General features: G+C 40.8%; 1 protein-coding gene across 2 annotated transcripts in view; it reads left to right on the top strand.

The window, feature by feature from the left end:
- NLK (nemo like kinase) overlaps positions 1–16,259 on the top strand; it is a 129,493-nt gene extending 113,234 nt beyond the window's left edge. Inside the window, exons 8-11 of one of the 2 annotated variants that reach the window (XM_051992343.1) lie at positions 10,740–10,826; positions 11,914–12,112; positions 13,002–13,095; positions 14,378–16,259. In XM_051992343.1, the coding sequence (XP_051848303.1) occupies positions 10,740–10,826; positions 11,914–12,112; positions 13,002–13,095; positions 14,378–14,432 (435 nt within the window). In that variant the 3' untranslated portion in view covers positions 14,433–16,259. Of the gene's footprint in view, positions 1–688; positions 840–10,739; positions 10,827–11,913; positions 12,113–13,001; positions 13,096–14,377 lie in introns of those variants that run through there. The other variant, XR_007953039.1, reaches the window with a different exon arrangement.
- Positions 16,260–18,979: the final 2,720 nt, after the last annotated feature.

Raw genomic sequence — 18,979 nt, 5'->3', positions numbered from 1 at the left:
GCTCTTACATAAAGTTGATCTTCACTCCCATCGCTGTAATGACAGCAGAGCTTGCTGAAGTGTGACAGCCCGCAGTCAAGAGATCATGCCGCCCCATACAGCTTATTAGCAGCTGCCTGGGGAGCAGGCTGGGGATTGCTCTATTTATCCTAAAAACTGGGTGAGAGAGACAGAATGCCCACGCGCATGTGTGTGTGCGCGCGCATGCGTGGTCTGCTTGTCAATCCCAGTGCAGCCAGAACACTTTGTCAGGTCATTCACCGTGACGTTTAGCCCAGCCTCAGGAGATGTTGTTCCCCCTTCAGGTGGGGGGGGGGAGGGGGGGAGGGAGGTGGGGCTGCACTCCGAGAGCTGCCGGCACCTTTGAAACGATGCTCTTGGGGATCCTCGCCTTTGCCCAACATTGCCTTGAGTCTCCTTGATCCTCTCTCAGCCTTCTTTTGCCATCTGACCAGCATTTAGCCTTCAGGGTTGAGGACTCCCACTTTGGTTTGGACTCTCAGATCCTGCCGCTTTTACTCACATTACCATTCAATCTGTTTCTACACACACACAGCCCTCCCCGCCCCTCCTGCCAAGAGCTGTTGAGGACTCTGCAGCCATCAGGAAAGGCTGATCTCTCTTGTAGGACTGATTGCATCCCCTCCCCCCCAGCCTTGACTGCTCCAATTACTCCTTTGAATCCCAGGCTTCCTTGGAGTATGACCCTGTCAGGACCCTGAGACCAATACCCTGTAACTCCACTCCTGGGCCTAAGACTGGTGATGAAAGCTACAAGGACTCAGGAGAGGCCCCTGGTAGAGCTCCTCATGCAACTCTCAGAAGATTCCTAGGACAAGGTAGATAAAGATGATGCTTCAAAGAAATCCAACCCCACTTCATAGAGCTGAGAACTGTTAAGGTTGGGGCAGATGACCCTTCTCCCACCCATGACTCATTTTTTTCTGAAGCATGGTTGCTCTGAAAACTCTGAGCATCCTCTAAAAGGTACTCTTCATTGGAAGCCTGTATGTTACAACTTTTCCTTTTATTTATTGAGAAATCCTGGCGGCATAAAACACATAGGTATTGATCTACCAGAACACACAGAAGATTAGATTTACAAAACACTTCTTAAAGAAATAGAAAACTTAAATAACTAGAATATTCAGTGTTCCTGACCAGGCTGTGTCAGCATAACAAAAATAACAATACAACCAAAATTAATTTGCACTTTTAATTCTATAGCAATCAGATTTCCAAGGGAGAAATTAAGTTCATAGAACTTAATAGAATAATTATAAAATTCATTTGGCGAAATCTTGGCCATTGTTTCTGATCTCAACCTTATTAACTGACTATCCATCTTTTGTTTCTTTGGTTCCTAACTGGTTAAACTCTACCAGCTTTATTAAAGAAGTTTCTTCTCATTTTATCTTGTCTGGGCCCTTAACCTCCATACAGATGTCCTTTTCTTTGTCATCACCTTCCACCTCACTTTACCAAGGCCAGTGCTGATTCATTAAGCAGAACCCCTGTACCCTAACTAATACTTCTCCCCCCCCATTCATCAAACAAGTCCTGGGGTCACCTGGCAGCTTACTGATGTGGGATGTGCCCTAGGGTTACCACCACCAGAGGGTATGACTCTAGCACAGCTCCTCTGCTCAAGAGGAGCAGACACCTCGGGGGTATAACCTCAGGGCACTTTTCCATCTGCCTAGGACCTTTATCCCCTTCTGTTCTCTCCAGCATGTGCTTGGTTGTTTTTCCAAATAAATTTGGGATTTTAAAGATGCAATTCTCTGACTAATGAAACGATGGCCAAGAGTCTTCTCCATGAACCCAAACATTCTAGATCATCTCTGTGGTCCCTGTAGCCCTAAGTCACAGATCCTCTGAATGAGCCTCCTGATTATCAGCTTCCTGTGTGCTTGCTGGGCTAAGTTCTTCGTGTTTGTACTGTGGTGAGGAGGACATCTCACCCAGGTCTTGCACTTGTGCTATGATAATCTGCCATTTGCCCAATCTGGTCCATCTAAGATCCTACAAGAGACCAAGGATTTCTAATGGCTGTGAATCCTAGAAGATGTGTTTGCACATGAATCCCTATCATGAAGATGTGTTTGCACACGAATCCCTATCATAAACTGTGTGTTTAAAGTGAGTGTCATGCCAGGAATCCAGAAGGCCTCTTTTAATTCCTGTTAACTCCCATGGACCGTGATCACTCTGTGTGCAGTGTAGCAAAACTTAAGTTTTGTGACGTCAGGGGGAAAACCTCAACATACCTTTAAATGGAACCCCCAGCACTATATCTCTCCTCATCACCAACATCAACGCCCTTCACTTCTTCCCCCAAGTGTTGTATGAGTACATCTCTTGGTCCTCTACTCTGAAGACCCTTTTTTCACTGCACTATAGATTTCATCCCAGTTATATTCTAGCAGGGTACACCTTGTATTCAAGCCCATGGTCCATTGACTGCTTCATATTCCAACCTATCAGCATGTCTCAGGAAGAATTAGAATGCCCACACTGATAAAATCCGGCTCTCCAAGAGAATCCCTGTGGTTGAAAGATTAAGTACAACAGTTAATCCCATACAACTCATCCATGTAATAGTCTCCCCGAAAATAGTCCCTACTTTATTCCCAGATTCATTAAACTAGTTAGCTATAAACTGCAGCTTGGATTCTTGAGCCTTGTTCATCAGTCTTTGTTCTGCATCATCTAGCTTGATGGTATGACTTTTCACCTACTACTTTTGTATTCTTACTGCATACTTATATAGGATATGGATGAATTTGAAATTCATCCATCTTGAATTCTATATTCCAGCAAAAGAAATCTAAGTACTGAATTTGAAATTCATCCATCTTGAATTCTATATTCCAGCAAAAGAAATCTAAGTACTAAGTTCTAAGTACAAAGGAATTCTAGGCTAGAAAACTAGACTTAAGAATTAGCCGTTCAACAGCACTTCTAGTTCATATCCACCAGAAAAGGAAACAGTGCCCCATTACTAATCTTCCATACTGCCTCTCAGGAGATGACCTTAAGAGGTTACACCCCTTGTTCTCTTTCTCTTGCACTCAGCAGGATTTCTTATCTGCCCTACAAATTAGGATTTTTAGGATAAAAGAGACAAGAGTCTAATTCTAATAGAGTCCTCCTCGGGGCGATAAAACAAGCTTCACTCTATTGAGATGGGGCTACCTGGAAAGCCCTTAGTCACCTACCAAAAAAGTAGAGTTTAATAGTGAACTCCAACTACCACAACTTGCACTCCCTGAAGAAATCTCCCATTATTCTGTTTTGTTTCATCCCATTGACCATGCTTCAATTATCAGTTTTCACCTCCCACCTACAAACTTTTTTTTCTAATCACGCAGTTGAGTAATCTTCCTAATTGTCCTGTGCCGTGTTTGAATGCCCCTGACATCCAGCCTTTGGAGAAAGCATCAGCCTAAGCTCTCTTATTCCACCCCCTGACGCACACAAGCTTCATCAATCCTCAAACAAACCTTTCCCCAAACTTACTCCTCCCTCACTATTAGCCAACATTTCTTCTTTCTCTTCATGTTTAAACTTCTAAAAAGATTAGTCGGCTGTAGAGGGTCGCAGATAGTGTGGAACTTGGCCCTCTACAGTTGGCTCTCCCTTCCTTCTGGGTTGTAACTCAGTCAGCTCTTCAGCTGTGCAATGTGATTTCAAACCTCCACATCAGACTTAAAACTGCTCTTTTAGAAGTCACCAGTGCCCAAGAGGTCATCAGCAATTAATCGCCAGTTCCAATGGCCAATTTTCTTTTGGTAGCATTTGATCTGCCACCCTTCCATCTATACTTGTGGTTCACCCGCCATCTTTTTTCTCCTCCTCTCTGAGGGTTACTATGTCCCTAGGCTTTGTCCCTGAGATTCTCTCCCTTAGTGATGTTTTTTCCTTGATTTCAAGAATATTGCTTTTTTTGCAGATGATTCTCAAATCTGTTAGCTTAGCCACAGTCTCTCCCCTAAACTCTCTAATTCTCTCACACTCAGCATGTCCTTATTTCCCCTAAAATCTGCCCCTCCTTCCATCATTTCTCTAGTTATCTAAGCTCATTATTGGCAACTCCTCACCCAGTCAATTTAAATTATGTTGATTCTCCTTTTGTAGTCTTTCCATCTAATCTATCTCCTCATCCCCACTGATACACTACCATTACTCTACTTCAGGGCCTCTACAGTGGTCTTCCTGCCTCCATTCTTCCTTCAGGAATCAGTCTTCATGCAAAAGCTAAAATCATCTTGCTGGGGGAAATCAGGTGGTGCAGTGGATAGAGCACCAGCCCTGAAGTCAGAAGGACCTGAGTTCAAATCTGGCCTCAGACACTTAACACTTTCTGGCTGTGTGACCCTGGGCAAGTCACTTAACCCCACTCGCCTCAGCAAAAAAAAATCTTGCTGATCCCCTGATGTGTGACACTCCGTTGTCTGAAACAGTGAGTGACTATATTATTGACAAACAAGGCAACTGAGATCACTCATAATATGATTCTTCCAACCTAGCTTTCTAACCTGAAAATAAGGATTTAGTGGGAAAAGCACCTGGATTTCTGAATCCCCTAAACTCTCATCACATAACCAAAAGCCAGCAATTGGTCATTGGTATTTGGTACAGGTGCCACCTGCTGTTACTCGGGCTTTCCTAGAAACTAGTGAATGAATGAGTGTCATCTGGAAAATCTGTATAAAGTTGTATTGTCAACAGAGAATAATAATTAAATGGCTATATTTTATGTGACCTGATATGATCATAAAATTTCCAGGAGCTCTGTGAAATAGCAAAAAATTGGAGAACAGTCCTGTGTAAAAGGATTTTTAGTCCTCAGCCATTTCATATACTCTGAATTTTGGGTATGTTTTATCTGTCACTGTACATATGTATCAGATAATCAGTACAGCATGTTCATGTGCTTTTTTGGGGGGAAAAAGGTCAGATTGTGGGTGACTTATATGTGCAGTTCAAGAAGGGACTTCTTCCTAGAAAAGCAAAAACAACAAAAAAACTTAAAAGATGAACTTTTAAAACTCTTAAAGTTAACTTAGGTTTATATGAGATCTTAGGGCTACAAGTTACATTTTATTTAATATATTGATTTTGAATTTCTAAATGGAATAAGGATATCTATCTTGACTGTGTAGATTCAGGAATGCTTTGGTAAAACATGGATATCTGAGACGGTGTGAGAAAACTACTTTCCACTGGAGAATGATTCCCCTTTTACAAGTAACCAGCCTATTTGAAGCACAGTTTAGACCAAGGGCTTTCTGACTTCAAGCCCAACAACCAGTCTCAAGTCTGTGTGTGTCTCTGTCTGTTTCTCTCTATTTCTGTGTATCTCTCTCTTCCTTCTCTTCTCTGTGTCTCTCCCTCCTCTCTCCCTTCTCATAAGAAAAAAAAAAAAAAAAAAAGCAAAAACAAAACAAAGCAGTCACTGCCCTCAAGGAACTTACATTCTAATTGGGGAGACAACATGCAAAAAGATATATACAAAACAAACAACATGCTGGATAAATAGGAAGTAATTAATGGAGGAAGGGCTTCCAGTAAGACTTAAAAGGAAGCCAGGGAGTTCAGTAGTTGAAGAGGAGCAGGGAGGGTGTTCTGTTGCAAAAGGGACAGCCTGAGAGAACGCCCAGATTAGACATGGAGGTTTTGTTTGTGGTACAGCTGGGAGGCCAAGGTCACTGGATGGCAGAATATTGTTGGGAAATAAGGGATAAGAAGACTGGGTTATGAAGGGCTTTGAATGTCATATAGAATGTTTTATACTTTATCTTGGAGATTATGGGGATCCCCTGGAGTTTGTTGAGCAGGGAGAGATGACATGATTGGTCCTGAGTTTTAGGAAAATCACTTTGGTGGTGAATAGAGAACGGACTGGAGAGAAAGAGAGACAAGGCAGCCCCAGCACATGTGGTTACAGTGATCCAGCTGTGTAGAGACCAGGACTCTGCACTAGGGTAGAGAGCGTCACAGGAGGTGCTGCAGAGGTGACATGGACAGGCCTCGGCAAGAGCTTGGATGTGGTAGAGAGACCTGTGACTCCTGGGTTGGAGCCTGGGGACGGGGGAGGGGAGAGAGAATCGGTTCAGCTTTGGACATGTTGAATTTAAGACTCTTGGACATCCGGTTCAAACGTGTGAAGGGCAATTGGAGAAGCAAGATGGCAGGTTAGCCAAGAGGCCGGGCCAGGAAGAGCGGGTCAGAGTCACCAGCAGAGAGAGGGGGATTAAATTCATGGGAGTGGCTGACATCGAAGAGAGCCCCGGGCAGTCCAGAGTGGTGACGGCCTTCGTTTCACTCATGTCGGAGTCTTCATGACCCCATCTGGGGTATTCCTGGTTGGCCATTGCCTTCTCCAACTCATCTGACAGGTGAGGAAACTGAGACAAACGGTGAACTCTATCCATTACACCACCTAGCTGCCCCATCTACATCCCTACAGAGAGAGAGGCATAAAAGCAGACGCTGGAATGCTAGCAAAGGGAGAGTACATATTGAGAGAATAACAAGAAAACCCAGGGAAGAGGCATTGAAGGAAGAGGGCATTCACAGGGTCACAGGCTACAGAAAGGTCTCCGAGAGTGAGAAGAGGCCATTGGCTGTGGCCAGAGAGATGTTTCTCTATCAGCACAACAAGCCAAGCTCTGCTACGGTGACCAGGATCTCTAAGATGGCCTGTGATGACCGAGCCAATCATCTAACGTATTCTTGTCACATCTCACAGTTCGTCGCAATCATTAACAGGACATCCTGTCCTCATGACTTATGTGCACCCACACCCTCCTGTGTTCCTGACTAGATTATAGATTGGCCTGGGAATCAAACAGATGGGCTGGGAATGTTTTAAAGAGAAAACAAGTCATGGTGTGTAAATATTGGGAGGAAGGTCACTTATTTTCAATCCAGAGGTTCCAGAGAATCTCACAGATTCCCAGTTTGTCTTAAAGAGATTGGTTCTGGCGCATCCTGTGAGAATTGTCACTGTCCTTTGCTTCACATTTCGCATTGCCTGTTTTTGAGGACCCAGACCAACTTCAGGGATGACAGTGAGTGTAGGGGAGCGTAGGGGAAAGGAAGAAAAATGGAATATGAAATGCCTCCAACTCCAGGGCAGTTTCTCTTCTATGGATCCAGTGACGGGGGATTAAATTATTATCATGTGTCTTTCTGGGGAGGATATGACATAAATGATTCAAGTCATCTTTTCTATGTGTCTGTTTTACTACACATTTAGAAGCAGGAAAGAAGGAATTATCCAAACATGTCTGACCCAGGCTGAGTTAGAAGAGCTGTTCTCATTAGTGAAGATCAAATACATAACCAACTTCGTTTTCTGCGCACCGATTAGGGTTACTTTTTTGTGCTCAGGAGAAATCCTAGGATGGAGCTAACAGGCTAATAAAGGACAACATTAGACTAGCAAATAAGAACAAAGTGAATAAGAAAACATAAGCTTGTCTTTGTGTCCACTGGCATTAAACATTTATAATAGTGGCCCAAGAGAGGGAGCACAGATATTCATGAGCCCATTTTACAGTAAAGAAGGTGAAATTTAGGGAGCAGCTAGTTGGTGTAGTAGATAGAGCACCAGCTCTGAAGTCAGAGAACCTAAGTTCAGATCTGGCCTCAGACACTTAACATTTCTTGGGTGTGTGACCCTGGGCAAGTCATTTAACTCCAATTGCCTCAGCAAAAAAAGAAAAAAGAAATTTAACTGATTTGCTGAAACTCAAAAAACTAGTAAATTCCCAAGCTGAGACTTCTCCTCTGGCTGGAAGATAAAGCCCTTTTGTATCTTCTCCCTTCACTAGTGAGTGAACTCAGTGAAGGCCAGGATGGTGCACAGTTCCACACGAACCTGTGTCCAGTGATGAGGAACTCGGGACTTTTATCAGACATGCCATTCCTTCGTTGTGTTGCTCTAAGAATTGGGAAGCTGTTGCTTATATAAAACCAAAACTTCAGAATTTCACTGCAGTTTATCCATGTGATTGAGAAAAAATATTAAATATATATTTTACAAATTTCACTGCAAATCTATTTACCATTCTTGTGCAGCTCAATTGTCACATGTAGCTGACTTTGGAGGCTCTTCTTTTCTTTGCTCCCTGGTTTGTAGCCCTCTACTTTTGTCAACTAACATAATAGAGTCGCTAAAACCCCAAGAACTAAACCCTAGCCTGGGCTCCTCTGGTCCCCTTGAAAGCCAAAGGAGGGAAAGACCAGTGCTCTCACATCTTACTGATGTACACCTTGGGTTTTTGAAACCTATGCAAATGGAACTCGCGGTCAGGCATAAAACTGGGCCAGCTTTGAGCAGAGGCCCAGCAGCTGACTAAGTCCCAGCATGCAGTCACAGCAGTCCAACCAAGTACGGTGGTACCATTGTGGTCACTTAGTAGCCAGTTTTGATTTTTTATTTTTTTAGACACAGCAACTCTCTCCAAGGCTGTCTGTCTACTAAGTTATAGACAGTGTGAGATCTATATCAAATACAAGTCTCTGAACTGATGAAATCTTTGGGTCTGTCACTGAAATATACAAAGATATTCTGAAAGATAAATACAATCTCAGTTTTACAGTAGGACTACTTCCTTTAAAACCAGTATTACAATAATATGTCCTTTAAAAAGGGAGGGTGGGGGGGAAGAGGGGAGAATGCATGGAATTAATCACCACACTTCACATACCTGTTAAAGGAAAACTACTTTTAAAAAAAAAAAAAGATTTCTTGAGCCTATCATGTCTTCTTGGTTGGAGTCTGTGATTATTTGAATTCATTTAAGGGAAAGTCCTTAGGGTCCTGATAGTGTTAGGAAGGGCAATGGATCTCCCTCTTTCCCCATCCCTCTTAAGATGTGTGACTTTCTGCTCTTTTGGGCACTAAAATTAGGCTTGAAGCAGCTCACAAACCAGGACCACCCATGGCAGTATAAAATGAGGCGATGCTTAGTTATAAAAGTCCCTGAAGAAATAGTGGGGGTTAAGTATCCATCAATATAGAAAAAGATCAGGTTGTAAAGGGTTCAGCCTAAGGGCCATACCCAGCTTTCAGTTTCTAGAACAGAGAAAAGGGGATCACTGATCCGAATATCAACTTTAAGAACAAGTTTGACTGTGTTGTCCTTTGAATTGTCACTTTGTCCGTGGGTCAGAGCCAATTTTGCAAGCCAATGGAAACAGCTGAGGGGCTTATTTTTTTTTTAATAGCACATAAATCAAGTGAGATCACATTTGGCAGAAAATTTAGAAGTTATCTGGCTTGAAGGGAAGGGAGAGCTCCTGCTTCAAGGTTATGCTTTTTTTATTAAGCCATTAGGAGAAAAGATGCCAAAAAAATTTTATCTTTCCTCCTGGTCTTCTCCCTCCTCCCTCCCCACTAATAAAAGTGAATTAGTAAGGGTTGAAGCAAAGGAACCACAATGGTGATACTCGGAGTATTATGCTAAACAGGCTGAAAGAAATGGTTTTGTGGTTTCTCTAGTTACTGTAATCATGGGGCATGATTCAAAAAACCTGCCAACTGCCGGGCTGCTTAGCATGGGCTAGATTTCTGTGGTGTGATGGTCATCTGGGATCTTCATTAAGGCCTGTTGACGGAAGAAGCAAACTTCTGCACCAAGATCCAAAGATAATTGCCTAAATACGGGAAGATAGCCATTCCTATGAAAAGGATTTCAGCATTTTACTTCACTGGAACCTCAGAGTGGAAGACGTGGCCAAAAAAGTTAATCCATTCATAGATTGGATTGCTAGAATTCTGTCCAGGGGGGTTGCATCTGGAGGATTCCATTCAGTGCTGAGTGCTGGGCCTTCTTCTGTAGATACATTGACTGAATGGAGCATGTCCAGGGTAAGGCGACCAGGATGATTAGAGAACTCAAAATCATGGGATTTAAAGAATGAAGTAATGAGTGTTTAGCCTGAAGAAGAAAGGTCCTAATATATGGCGGGTTGTCAGGCAGAAAATGAATTAGACTTAGTCTCAAGAAAGCCGAACTAAGTTGAGTTGATAGAAGCTGTCAGGAAATAGCTTGCTCTTCAAAATAAGAACTAAGTCTAAATAGTGAGGAACGGGCTGCCTCATGAGGCACAGGGAGTTCATCACAAGAAGTATTTAAGCAGAAATCAAGATATTTGTTAGTCACTTGTTAGATGTCGCAGAAGGGATTTGTGTAGATATCTTAAGGCTTGGAGTAGATGAATGAGGTCTCTAGTTATAAGACTATAGATGATCCGGAAAGAGTTAAGGAAATTTAGAGTCAACAAACTTAGGAATTTGTTTTGCAGGTATGTGTGATTTTAGGTAGCACTTTTAGAAACTCTGGGATCATATGACGTCGCGTTCAATTGTTTACTTTGTATATATTGTCTTATTTTTTTAAATCCTTTCCCTTCCCTAAACATGCTTAGTTTTCTTTGCAGCAGCCTTTAAAAGAACTTAGAACTGTGAGCAGTGTTTACAGAATTGGTTTTCATAGCAAGTGGGTTTAGGGTGGCTTTTGTGTTCTGGCCTACCCTGAGTAATCACTTAAATTTGAAATGCCCTCCCTGAAGTGAGTAACGATTGTTTGGCTTTGAAATCTTAGTTAATGGGGAAAAAGACCAATGTCTTTTGAAGTATGTGTTTATCTTGTCAGAAATTGATTTTACTCTGTAGATACTCAATGACCTGCTTACATACTTGACATTCTTCTCTTTCTTAGCCATCTCTTCCTGTACTATATACACTGTCTAGCCAAGCGACACATGAAGCTGTTCATCTCCTTTGCAGGATGTTGGTCTTTGATCCAGTAAGTGGCATTTTATAATTTTTTTTAATTTGATATTTTTTAAAATTATCTTTTAAAAGGCACATCTGAAGTCTGGCTGAGATAGCCATGTGGATTATCTTTTTTGAAGCATCTGTTTCCAGCCCAGCGGACATTATGTCCACTGACCATACAAACATTTGGTTTTTAACAATGGTGCTAGTCTTTTAAAAGCTCACGTCTAAGGACTAGAGGTAAAGAGCTATGGCATCATGTTACCTCTCGTCCCTCTCAGTAAGCATAACAGGATGTCTGACACCATCTAAAGTTTAATTAGATATAGAAGTAAGAAAGATTATTTGAAAAGGTCTGCCCTTCCTGTTGCATAGAATAGCTGTTTCATTTCTCTAATATTAGGATAGTGGCTTCATAAATGCTATTTTATCTTAAATATACAACCAGTATGTGTAGTTTGTAATTTACTTCGTCTGAACTGTGTATAAGGTACCTCTTCCCCATTGTGTCCACTGGATTATAGACAAGGGTGTCACCTCTTCCCTGGTATACTGGGGTTATATTTAATATTGTGAAGTTTGGTCATTAGAGTTTTGGCTTTTTCCATCTCAAGATGGCATAAAGCCAGAAATGTAGACTTTTTAGCTTCTTCAGAATGCCTACATTGTGATGGGATCTAATGAAATGGCCAAGAAAGGACTTTACATTATAACTAAAAACCTTCCAGAAACCTTCAGGTTCTGGGACTGCTTTGGGCTCTTGAGGTCTCAAAATATTCCTTAAAAAGTCTACCTACCACCATCCTGGCCACCTTAATTCCAGATGCTGGGATACAGTTGGGGAATGACAGCCTATTATTTAAAGTGAAAGTTCTCCTGCCTCAAAAAGGATTCTATTACCAATCCAAAGGATTGCAACTTTTGGCAAGTCTGGCAGTGAGAAGGGATTTTTCACATCCTGACAATGAGTTCAAGGTAGTCCCAGAGCTGCCAGTGAACTGGCCAGGCTTCTGAGAATTCCAGGTCACGGGCTCCCCCTAGCGGTATGCTCAGGGGATTCAAAAAAAAGACTTTAAGGCATCAGCGTCTCTCTCTCTCTCCCAATTTGATTTCAGTCCAAAAGAATATCCGCTAAGGACGCCTTAGCCCACCCCTACCTAGATGAAGGGCGGCTGCGATATCACACCTGTATGTGTAAATGTTGTTTTTCCACCTCCACTGGAAGAGTTTACACCAGTGACTTTGAACCCGTCACCAATCCCAAATTTGATGACACTTTTGAGAAGAATCTCAGTTCTGTTCGACAAGTAAAAGGTGAGTGTCCTTGACATTTAATAGCCACATGTGAAGAGCAAGTCACATATTCTGTTCTGTAGCAGTATGAGGGCCAGGCCCCACTCCCTCTTGCACTTTGCCCAAGCAAAGAAATGCCTTATGCCATGAAAGGTATAGAGATTAACTGAGGACTTCCAGGGTGCAGCAAATTATCTAGAGATGTGAGGGAGACACTCATTTTCAGGGATGACTTCCTGTGGAAGTGGTTTAAGTCATCCTAGTAAAATCTTGGACCAATTAGTTGAATGGAGTGGACAGATTCTGTTGAAACTTAACCACATGAAAAACAATAAAAATTTGTTAAAATTATTCATGAGATGGCTGGGCAGTGTGAAGAGAGTAGAGATTTCCAATATAATCCTCCACATAAGTTTCCTAATTTTTGAGGGGGGAGGGTGGGTCAACCACCAGTAACATTGATCTAATTTTTGCTAAAAGGGGCAGCCATCAAGACAAATGGATTGCAAACCATATAGATTTTTTTAACGTGAAGGTATGCTTGGAACAATTATAGAGCAAAAAATGGCAAAATCTAGATGCATTGGAGTAATTGGGATTTGACCCGCAGCTTCATGCCGGCTGGATCTTTAAAATGATATTCAAAGACACAAGAGTCTATCCACAAGGCATCTCCTTTTAGTTTCCTCCCAAGTTTAAATGGCTCACCTTCCTTTTTGTTGGAGTTTTTAGACTCTGTGCTTCTATCATAAGGGTCCCAGGGAGACAACTGGATTCTCCTTCTTAGATGACTGGCAGCTGTTCCCACTGAAGCTGTAAAAGTATCATTTTGGTGTTGGCTTGGCTGTAGTCAAGAATCCTAAGCTGCTGTGAACTGGCAGAGATGATGTGATATGTGTTTGCTCCACAGAAATTATTCATCAGTTCATTTTGGAACAGCAGAAAGGAAACCGAGTGCCTCTCTGCATCAACCCTCAGTCTGCTGCTTTTAAGAGCTTCATTAGGTATGTGGTGCTCATTTCTTTTTTCTAGTGATAGCTAAGTTTTGAGTTGGAATTAAAGATACTTTTTGCGATGCGAAGTTATTTGAGCAGACTTCTTATTTAATTTGAATACCGAGCAAGAGCTGTTTTTTGTTAAATGAGTAACCAAAAAGTTTCTGTTAAGAGCTTTGCATTTAAACCAAAATAAATACAAAAAGAATTCCGATTTTAGCTTTCACCCCCACGTTCAAGCCTGATTTCAGTTTAGCATAGGGTTCTTAGATAACACCATCTGGCTCTTTAAAATTAGGAACCTTCCCACCTCAGGGCCAGATGTGACCTTCAGTTGAATGTTGCTTAGTTCCATATATCACATAAAAGATACACTGTAGTTTTAAGCTACTAATGACCTGGGACACGAAGCATCTCCATACTTCTCTTTAATAACTGTAACTCTTCTCCTCACTGGACTGCCACACTAACTTGTCCTCTTCAAATAACATTTTGAAATCCAAAATCCAAGTGGATTCACTGTGTAAAACTATGGCAAGTCTTCTCTATCTTTCCTTTTTTTGAGGTCTCTTGATAAATTTGACACTTCCCCATTTCCACTGCCTATCTTTTTATTTTACTCCATCTATTTCTTCCCAACATCTTCTAACTGATCCCAAATACATCTGTTGTATTTATTGAGTAGAGATTTTAAAAATAGAAGAGGTGATCTTTTCTTGTTTTTTTGAATCAAAAAAGAAAAAAATCCCAAACTTGTTTTTATTTATGGATAAGGATAAAAATCCATTCTGCTTTAAGAGAGCTGTGTTTGAATACACATGAAAAAATACTAGTTCAAGTCAGGAAACAAATTAACACTTAAGTTACACACAGAATTGTTTCTGTTGCCTTTCTGGCCTTTGAAAGCAAAAAATTTCCCCTCCCATTTGCATCTTTGGTTAGACCATTCAGACCAGGAAACATTGCAAGGTCTAAGATGTGAACTGTGAGGTCAGATTTTTTTTCCCTGAGGTAAGTGGAGTTAAGTGACTTGCGCAGGATCACACAGCTAGGAGTATTAAGTGTCTCTCTTCTAGATTTATAAGGATAGACACCCTAGCCCTTCTTCAACATTCCAATTAGTCTTAGGTTCTTGAAATATAAATTTAAGGAAAAGAAGAAATTGAAAACCAGAAATGTCTCTTAAGTTTTGTATTTTACTTTTAAGGGGGAGGGCAGAAATAGGGAATATTTACAGATTTGCGGGGCTGTTTCTCGCTAGGCTAATCATGTCAACTTTGTTTTGCTTTAGTTCCACTGTTGCCCAGCCATCTGAGATGCCGCCGTCTCCTCTGGTCTGGGAGTGACCGAGGAGGAGACTTACTGTACTACTGAAGATGTAGCTTTCCACTGGAGCCTGGGCTTTGCAATTCTGGAGGTTAATCATGCTTGTACTGTAATTTTACTAATGAAGTTTTAAATTAACAACCACTACTTGTATGATATGAATAATATTTAGAAATGTTACTAGACTTTTAATCTTGTAAAGTGGTTGTGCTTTTAGAAGAAAAATATTTCACCCAGAGTTGCACATGTTTTATGAATTCTAGTGCAGCTGTTATGGCTCACCTCAGAACAAATCAAGAATCGAACCAAATTTGGGACAGTTGTTTTGGTTCTGTGTTGTTTTTTGTTTTTATTTTTGTTTTTATTTTTTTAATTGAAGTGAGATTGTACACACAAAAAGGACAGTCATATACATTTTTATATTTGAGCCATTCCTGAAGATTTGGGGTTTTCTAAAACTTAAGAAATCCAGTGAACTTGACTGCGACCAATCATGAAGCCACATCAACTGGCACCTGACTGTGGCCACACCAGTTTGGGAAGGGAGGGTTAGGGAGGGGGAGGGGCATGCCACCTGATGATCAAAATCCTATAAATAGCTTCTCCTTAGAGCCGTGATGGTGACGTGTGCTGTTCTCAAATCAAATGTTGTGGGTAGAGAAGAATGAGTTTGTGACTAGGCAAGACTAAACTTCTGTTTTCCTTACCCAGTATATATATATATATAAATATATATATATAATATAAATATATATATATTTAATCTATTTTTATTAGAAGTTTTTCTGCTCTTTCTTACATAAAAGACCCCCAAGCATGCATCTTTCATGTATGTAAATAACTCCATTGCTGGGTTTATTTCAAAAGTACCCCCAACATTGCTGTATAGCGACAAACTAGCTTGCACATTTTAGGTCTGTGAAATTTTGTGAGACTTTTCCTGCACTGGACAGTTTAAAAGAAAAAATCTAAAAAGACAAAAACAAAAAATTTTTTTAAATGCCACAAAAAACCACAACAGCCCATAGGGAATTATGTTCATTGTGTTTGTGTCCTTAGGCAAAGCTGTGGGAGTCTTGAAATGTCACCGTAGTAAGTAACTTATGACTTTTGGGCTACTTCTTTTCTGTTGGAACACTGAATTCTTCTGTGCATATGTATATATGAACACAACTGAAGGCCTCTACCTCCTGGAGCTAAACAGCTTGGCTTGTTTACTCCACATGACGATGATGATGATGATGATGATGATGATGATGATGATGATTATTTTTTTTAAGTTCAGTGTGGAGACTTGAAACTTGAATGTCCCTCCCAACTTTTATATTTAAAAAAAAATAATAATAAAACAAGACAAGAACATTGAAGACTGTTTTTCACCTGTACAAGAGATACTCGTGGATCGTCTTAAAATTGGTCTGGGGAAAGAAAAAACCTTGGTGTGTGTTTTATGGACACTTAACTGTTAAAGTTATTGTAAGTTATCTGTATTTAGCAGAGTATTTTCATTCTGAGTGATCTAAGCTGAATCTGGAAACTCTTAGTAAGTTATGTTTGGAAGTTTTAACTTCAATGAAGTAATTAATTGCTGTGAAAGAGACAAACATTGAACTACTAAACAAACAAAGATGGTGCGATATCTTTGTTTTTTTTTTTTTTTCCTTAATGAGGCTCCCGATTATCAACCCGACTGGACGTATATAGTTCCAAAAAGAGCCCTAGAAGACACTGGTCTGAAAGGTACAATCTCAGAGGTTGGTCAGTTAACGTGGCACACTTGCTGGTCACTTTGTACAATGTAGACTTGAAGTACGGTGGTGAAAACATTAAATGTGACGTGTGAAAAAGCAGGGGCCCAGTTTGATTTACTTCCCTTTCTTTCCAGTTAGTTACGAATCTACCTGAAAAGCATTTTGAGACCTTCTTCCTTGGTAATACAAGTTTTTCCACATAAAACTTAATTAGAAAGTGACTTAACAGACTTAGACCATATTAAAAGCCCAGAGGTTTTCTTATCTAATCTGCTCATTTTACAGATGAGGAAGCTGAGGCACAGTGGCCCACCCCAGCCTATAGGCTCAAGTTTTCAGCCCAGCATACTTCTTCCCTTTACACTAGGTTAAGATTGGTAATCAGGGAATATCATCCTGTTTTTCTCTGTTTTGATAACAGATATAGATGAACCTGAGTACTTCCCTCAGATCACACTTCAGACAGATAAACATCTTTCTTTGTCCACAACACAGCTTTGTCACAACCAAGCACCACCGTATAAAAGAGTTTTAAAAGTCAGTTTCACATAGAAGTTTAAATTTGTGAAAAACACATGACACTTGTTACCTACAACCCATCCTCACCAACTCCTAGTTACACACAGTGTCTTGATACAACTCTCCTCAAAGCAACATGTTTTTCATACTCAAGATTTTGGTACCAACAGAACTGGGGGAGGGGGAGAAGACCACTTAGAGCTAATGAGAAATGAAGCCTCTGCTTGTCTAATGAACCATTCTTTTCCACTCCAGTATGCCACAAAACAAAGGTATTTATTGGCCCCACACTGCCTTACAAGTTGAGATCCATTTCCTGGATGCACAAACCCAAAGTGGCTCGCCCTTCCAAAGATACATTTCTAGTAGTTCCTGAAGCTGGATTTGAACACCCAAACCAAGTCCTCAGAAGTGCCACCCGAGGGGGACTCCCTTCAGCACCACAAGCCCTTTTTGTTATGAACTGGTCCTAAAGCCCCCTTCCCACTTAATCCTGACTGCAAACAAGGATTCTTGTGAGCGAGCATGTGTTTGCATCTAGGAGTTGATTCGAGGTACATTAGATTCCCACAGAGCGGGTTGTTTCCAGACAATTGATCTGATAAGAGGCGATTCTTTCTTTCACTCGTTTATCAAGTGAGAACTGGCTGCTGTCCTCCCAAGGCCACCATCTAGACCGACCCTTCCAGACTTTCAACCACACTTTCCTTTGGTCATCTTCTGCTGTGATATGCTTTAGTACCCTCTAGGCTGGAGAACCTGTGCCCTGAAGCCATGTTATCCTGGTTGCTGAGATTTCCCCCAAACATATCCAGCCTGCCAATCCAACCAAGTTTCATGCCAACCATTTTCCTTCTTGCTCTGGAAACAGCAGTCCCAACATTCCCCTTGCTTCTGAATAGTGCATATCAATAAACCATAATACCCCTTTCTTAGACACCATTCCCTATGTTATCTTCTCTTAAAGTAAGAGTTCCTTGAGGATATACTCTTTCTCTTAGGATTTTATCTATCTTAGCACAACGATTGGCACTTAGAAATGCTTATTAAATAGATGGGTTTTATTATTTCATGGCCTTTTTTTTAGCATTACTCTTTTGGGCACAATTTTTGGATAGAACTGTAGTAACTATTTCATCTATATAACCATAGTCTCTGGTGTTTTCTGCTTTTTCCAAACGGAACTGGTTCCTAATAGGCACCGTAACCTTCCTATCTTGAAGTATAAATGTTCAAAGTATCTAAATGCCTATCATTAACAAACTCCTTGGCTTTTTTTGGCCCACAGATAGTATTTGTATGCCTTGCAGCTAACTGGCCCAGTTCTCACATGTAATAATGTTAACTAAGTCCCTTCATTCTTAGGAAATGAATGGGAAAACAGATCCAATCTAATAGGAAATAGTAAAATGGCAATTTTCTGAGACATTTCACCAAAACTACCACCATTTTCATTAGTTCCTCCTAATAACTTAAAAGTAAACCTAATGGTGCAGAGGACAGAGAAGACCTGGTTATGAGAGGGAAGTTGGAAGTTGTGACTAGAATCAGCTCCCAGATGATATATCTTCATCACCCTCTCTTCTAAATGTGCACAACAAGCTTGAGCATAAACAGTAAAAGATTGCAGAAAGTTTCCTAATTTGGTAACTGCAAATGTTTCCACTGGACACACTTTTGCCATCTTTGCTGCAGTTTACAAGCTTCAAAATGAGAAAGTCTGAAGTCCTTTGGCAATACATTAATCCAGTGTTTGTCATTTAACTTACCTTATGATTAGGTTTTTAAGGTTTTTTTTTTAAATCCATCAAATATTTGCTCTATCTACATCAAATACAGCATTGTAAAGATCAAATGAAATCAGAGATGAAAAGGTTCCCCGAAAAGCCAAAAAGCATTAACACAAATGCTACATAATGTAATCATCTCTCTCCTCCAGTCTTTTTTCCTTCCACCTTCAATTATGTTCAGGTCTTCACTATCTTAGAAGACCCTTTACCGGATCCTTTTACTCCATTTAATTATAACTGCCTGGTCTCCTTTCACTGCCAAATCTCTTCTACATATGGTCCACAATATCCTGCATCTCCCTTTTTCAATTCTCCAGCATCGAGCTACCAATCATTAAAATATTAATGACCCACTGTGTGCCAGGTACTATGCTAAGCACTGAGAATACCATAAAGGGTAAAAAATACCATAACCAAATGGGAGAGACCCCAACATGCAAACATATATGCAAACACATTAAATACAGGATAAGCATGAAATAATTGAGAAGGCAGGCACCAAAATTA

Source organism: Antechinus flavipes, chromosome 4, assembly GCF_016432865.1.
Source record: "Antechinus flavipes isolate AdamAnt ecotype Samford, QLD, Australia chromosome 4, AdamAnt_v2, whole genome shotgun sequence".
Taxonomy (NCBI): domain Eukaryota; kingdom Metazoa; phylum Chordata; class Mammalia; order Dasyuromorphia; family Dasyuridae; genus Antechinus; species Antechinus flavipes.
This window is presented reverse-complemented; position numbering and strand designations above follow the sequence as displayed.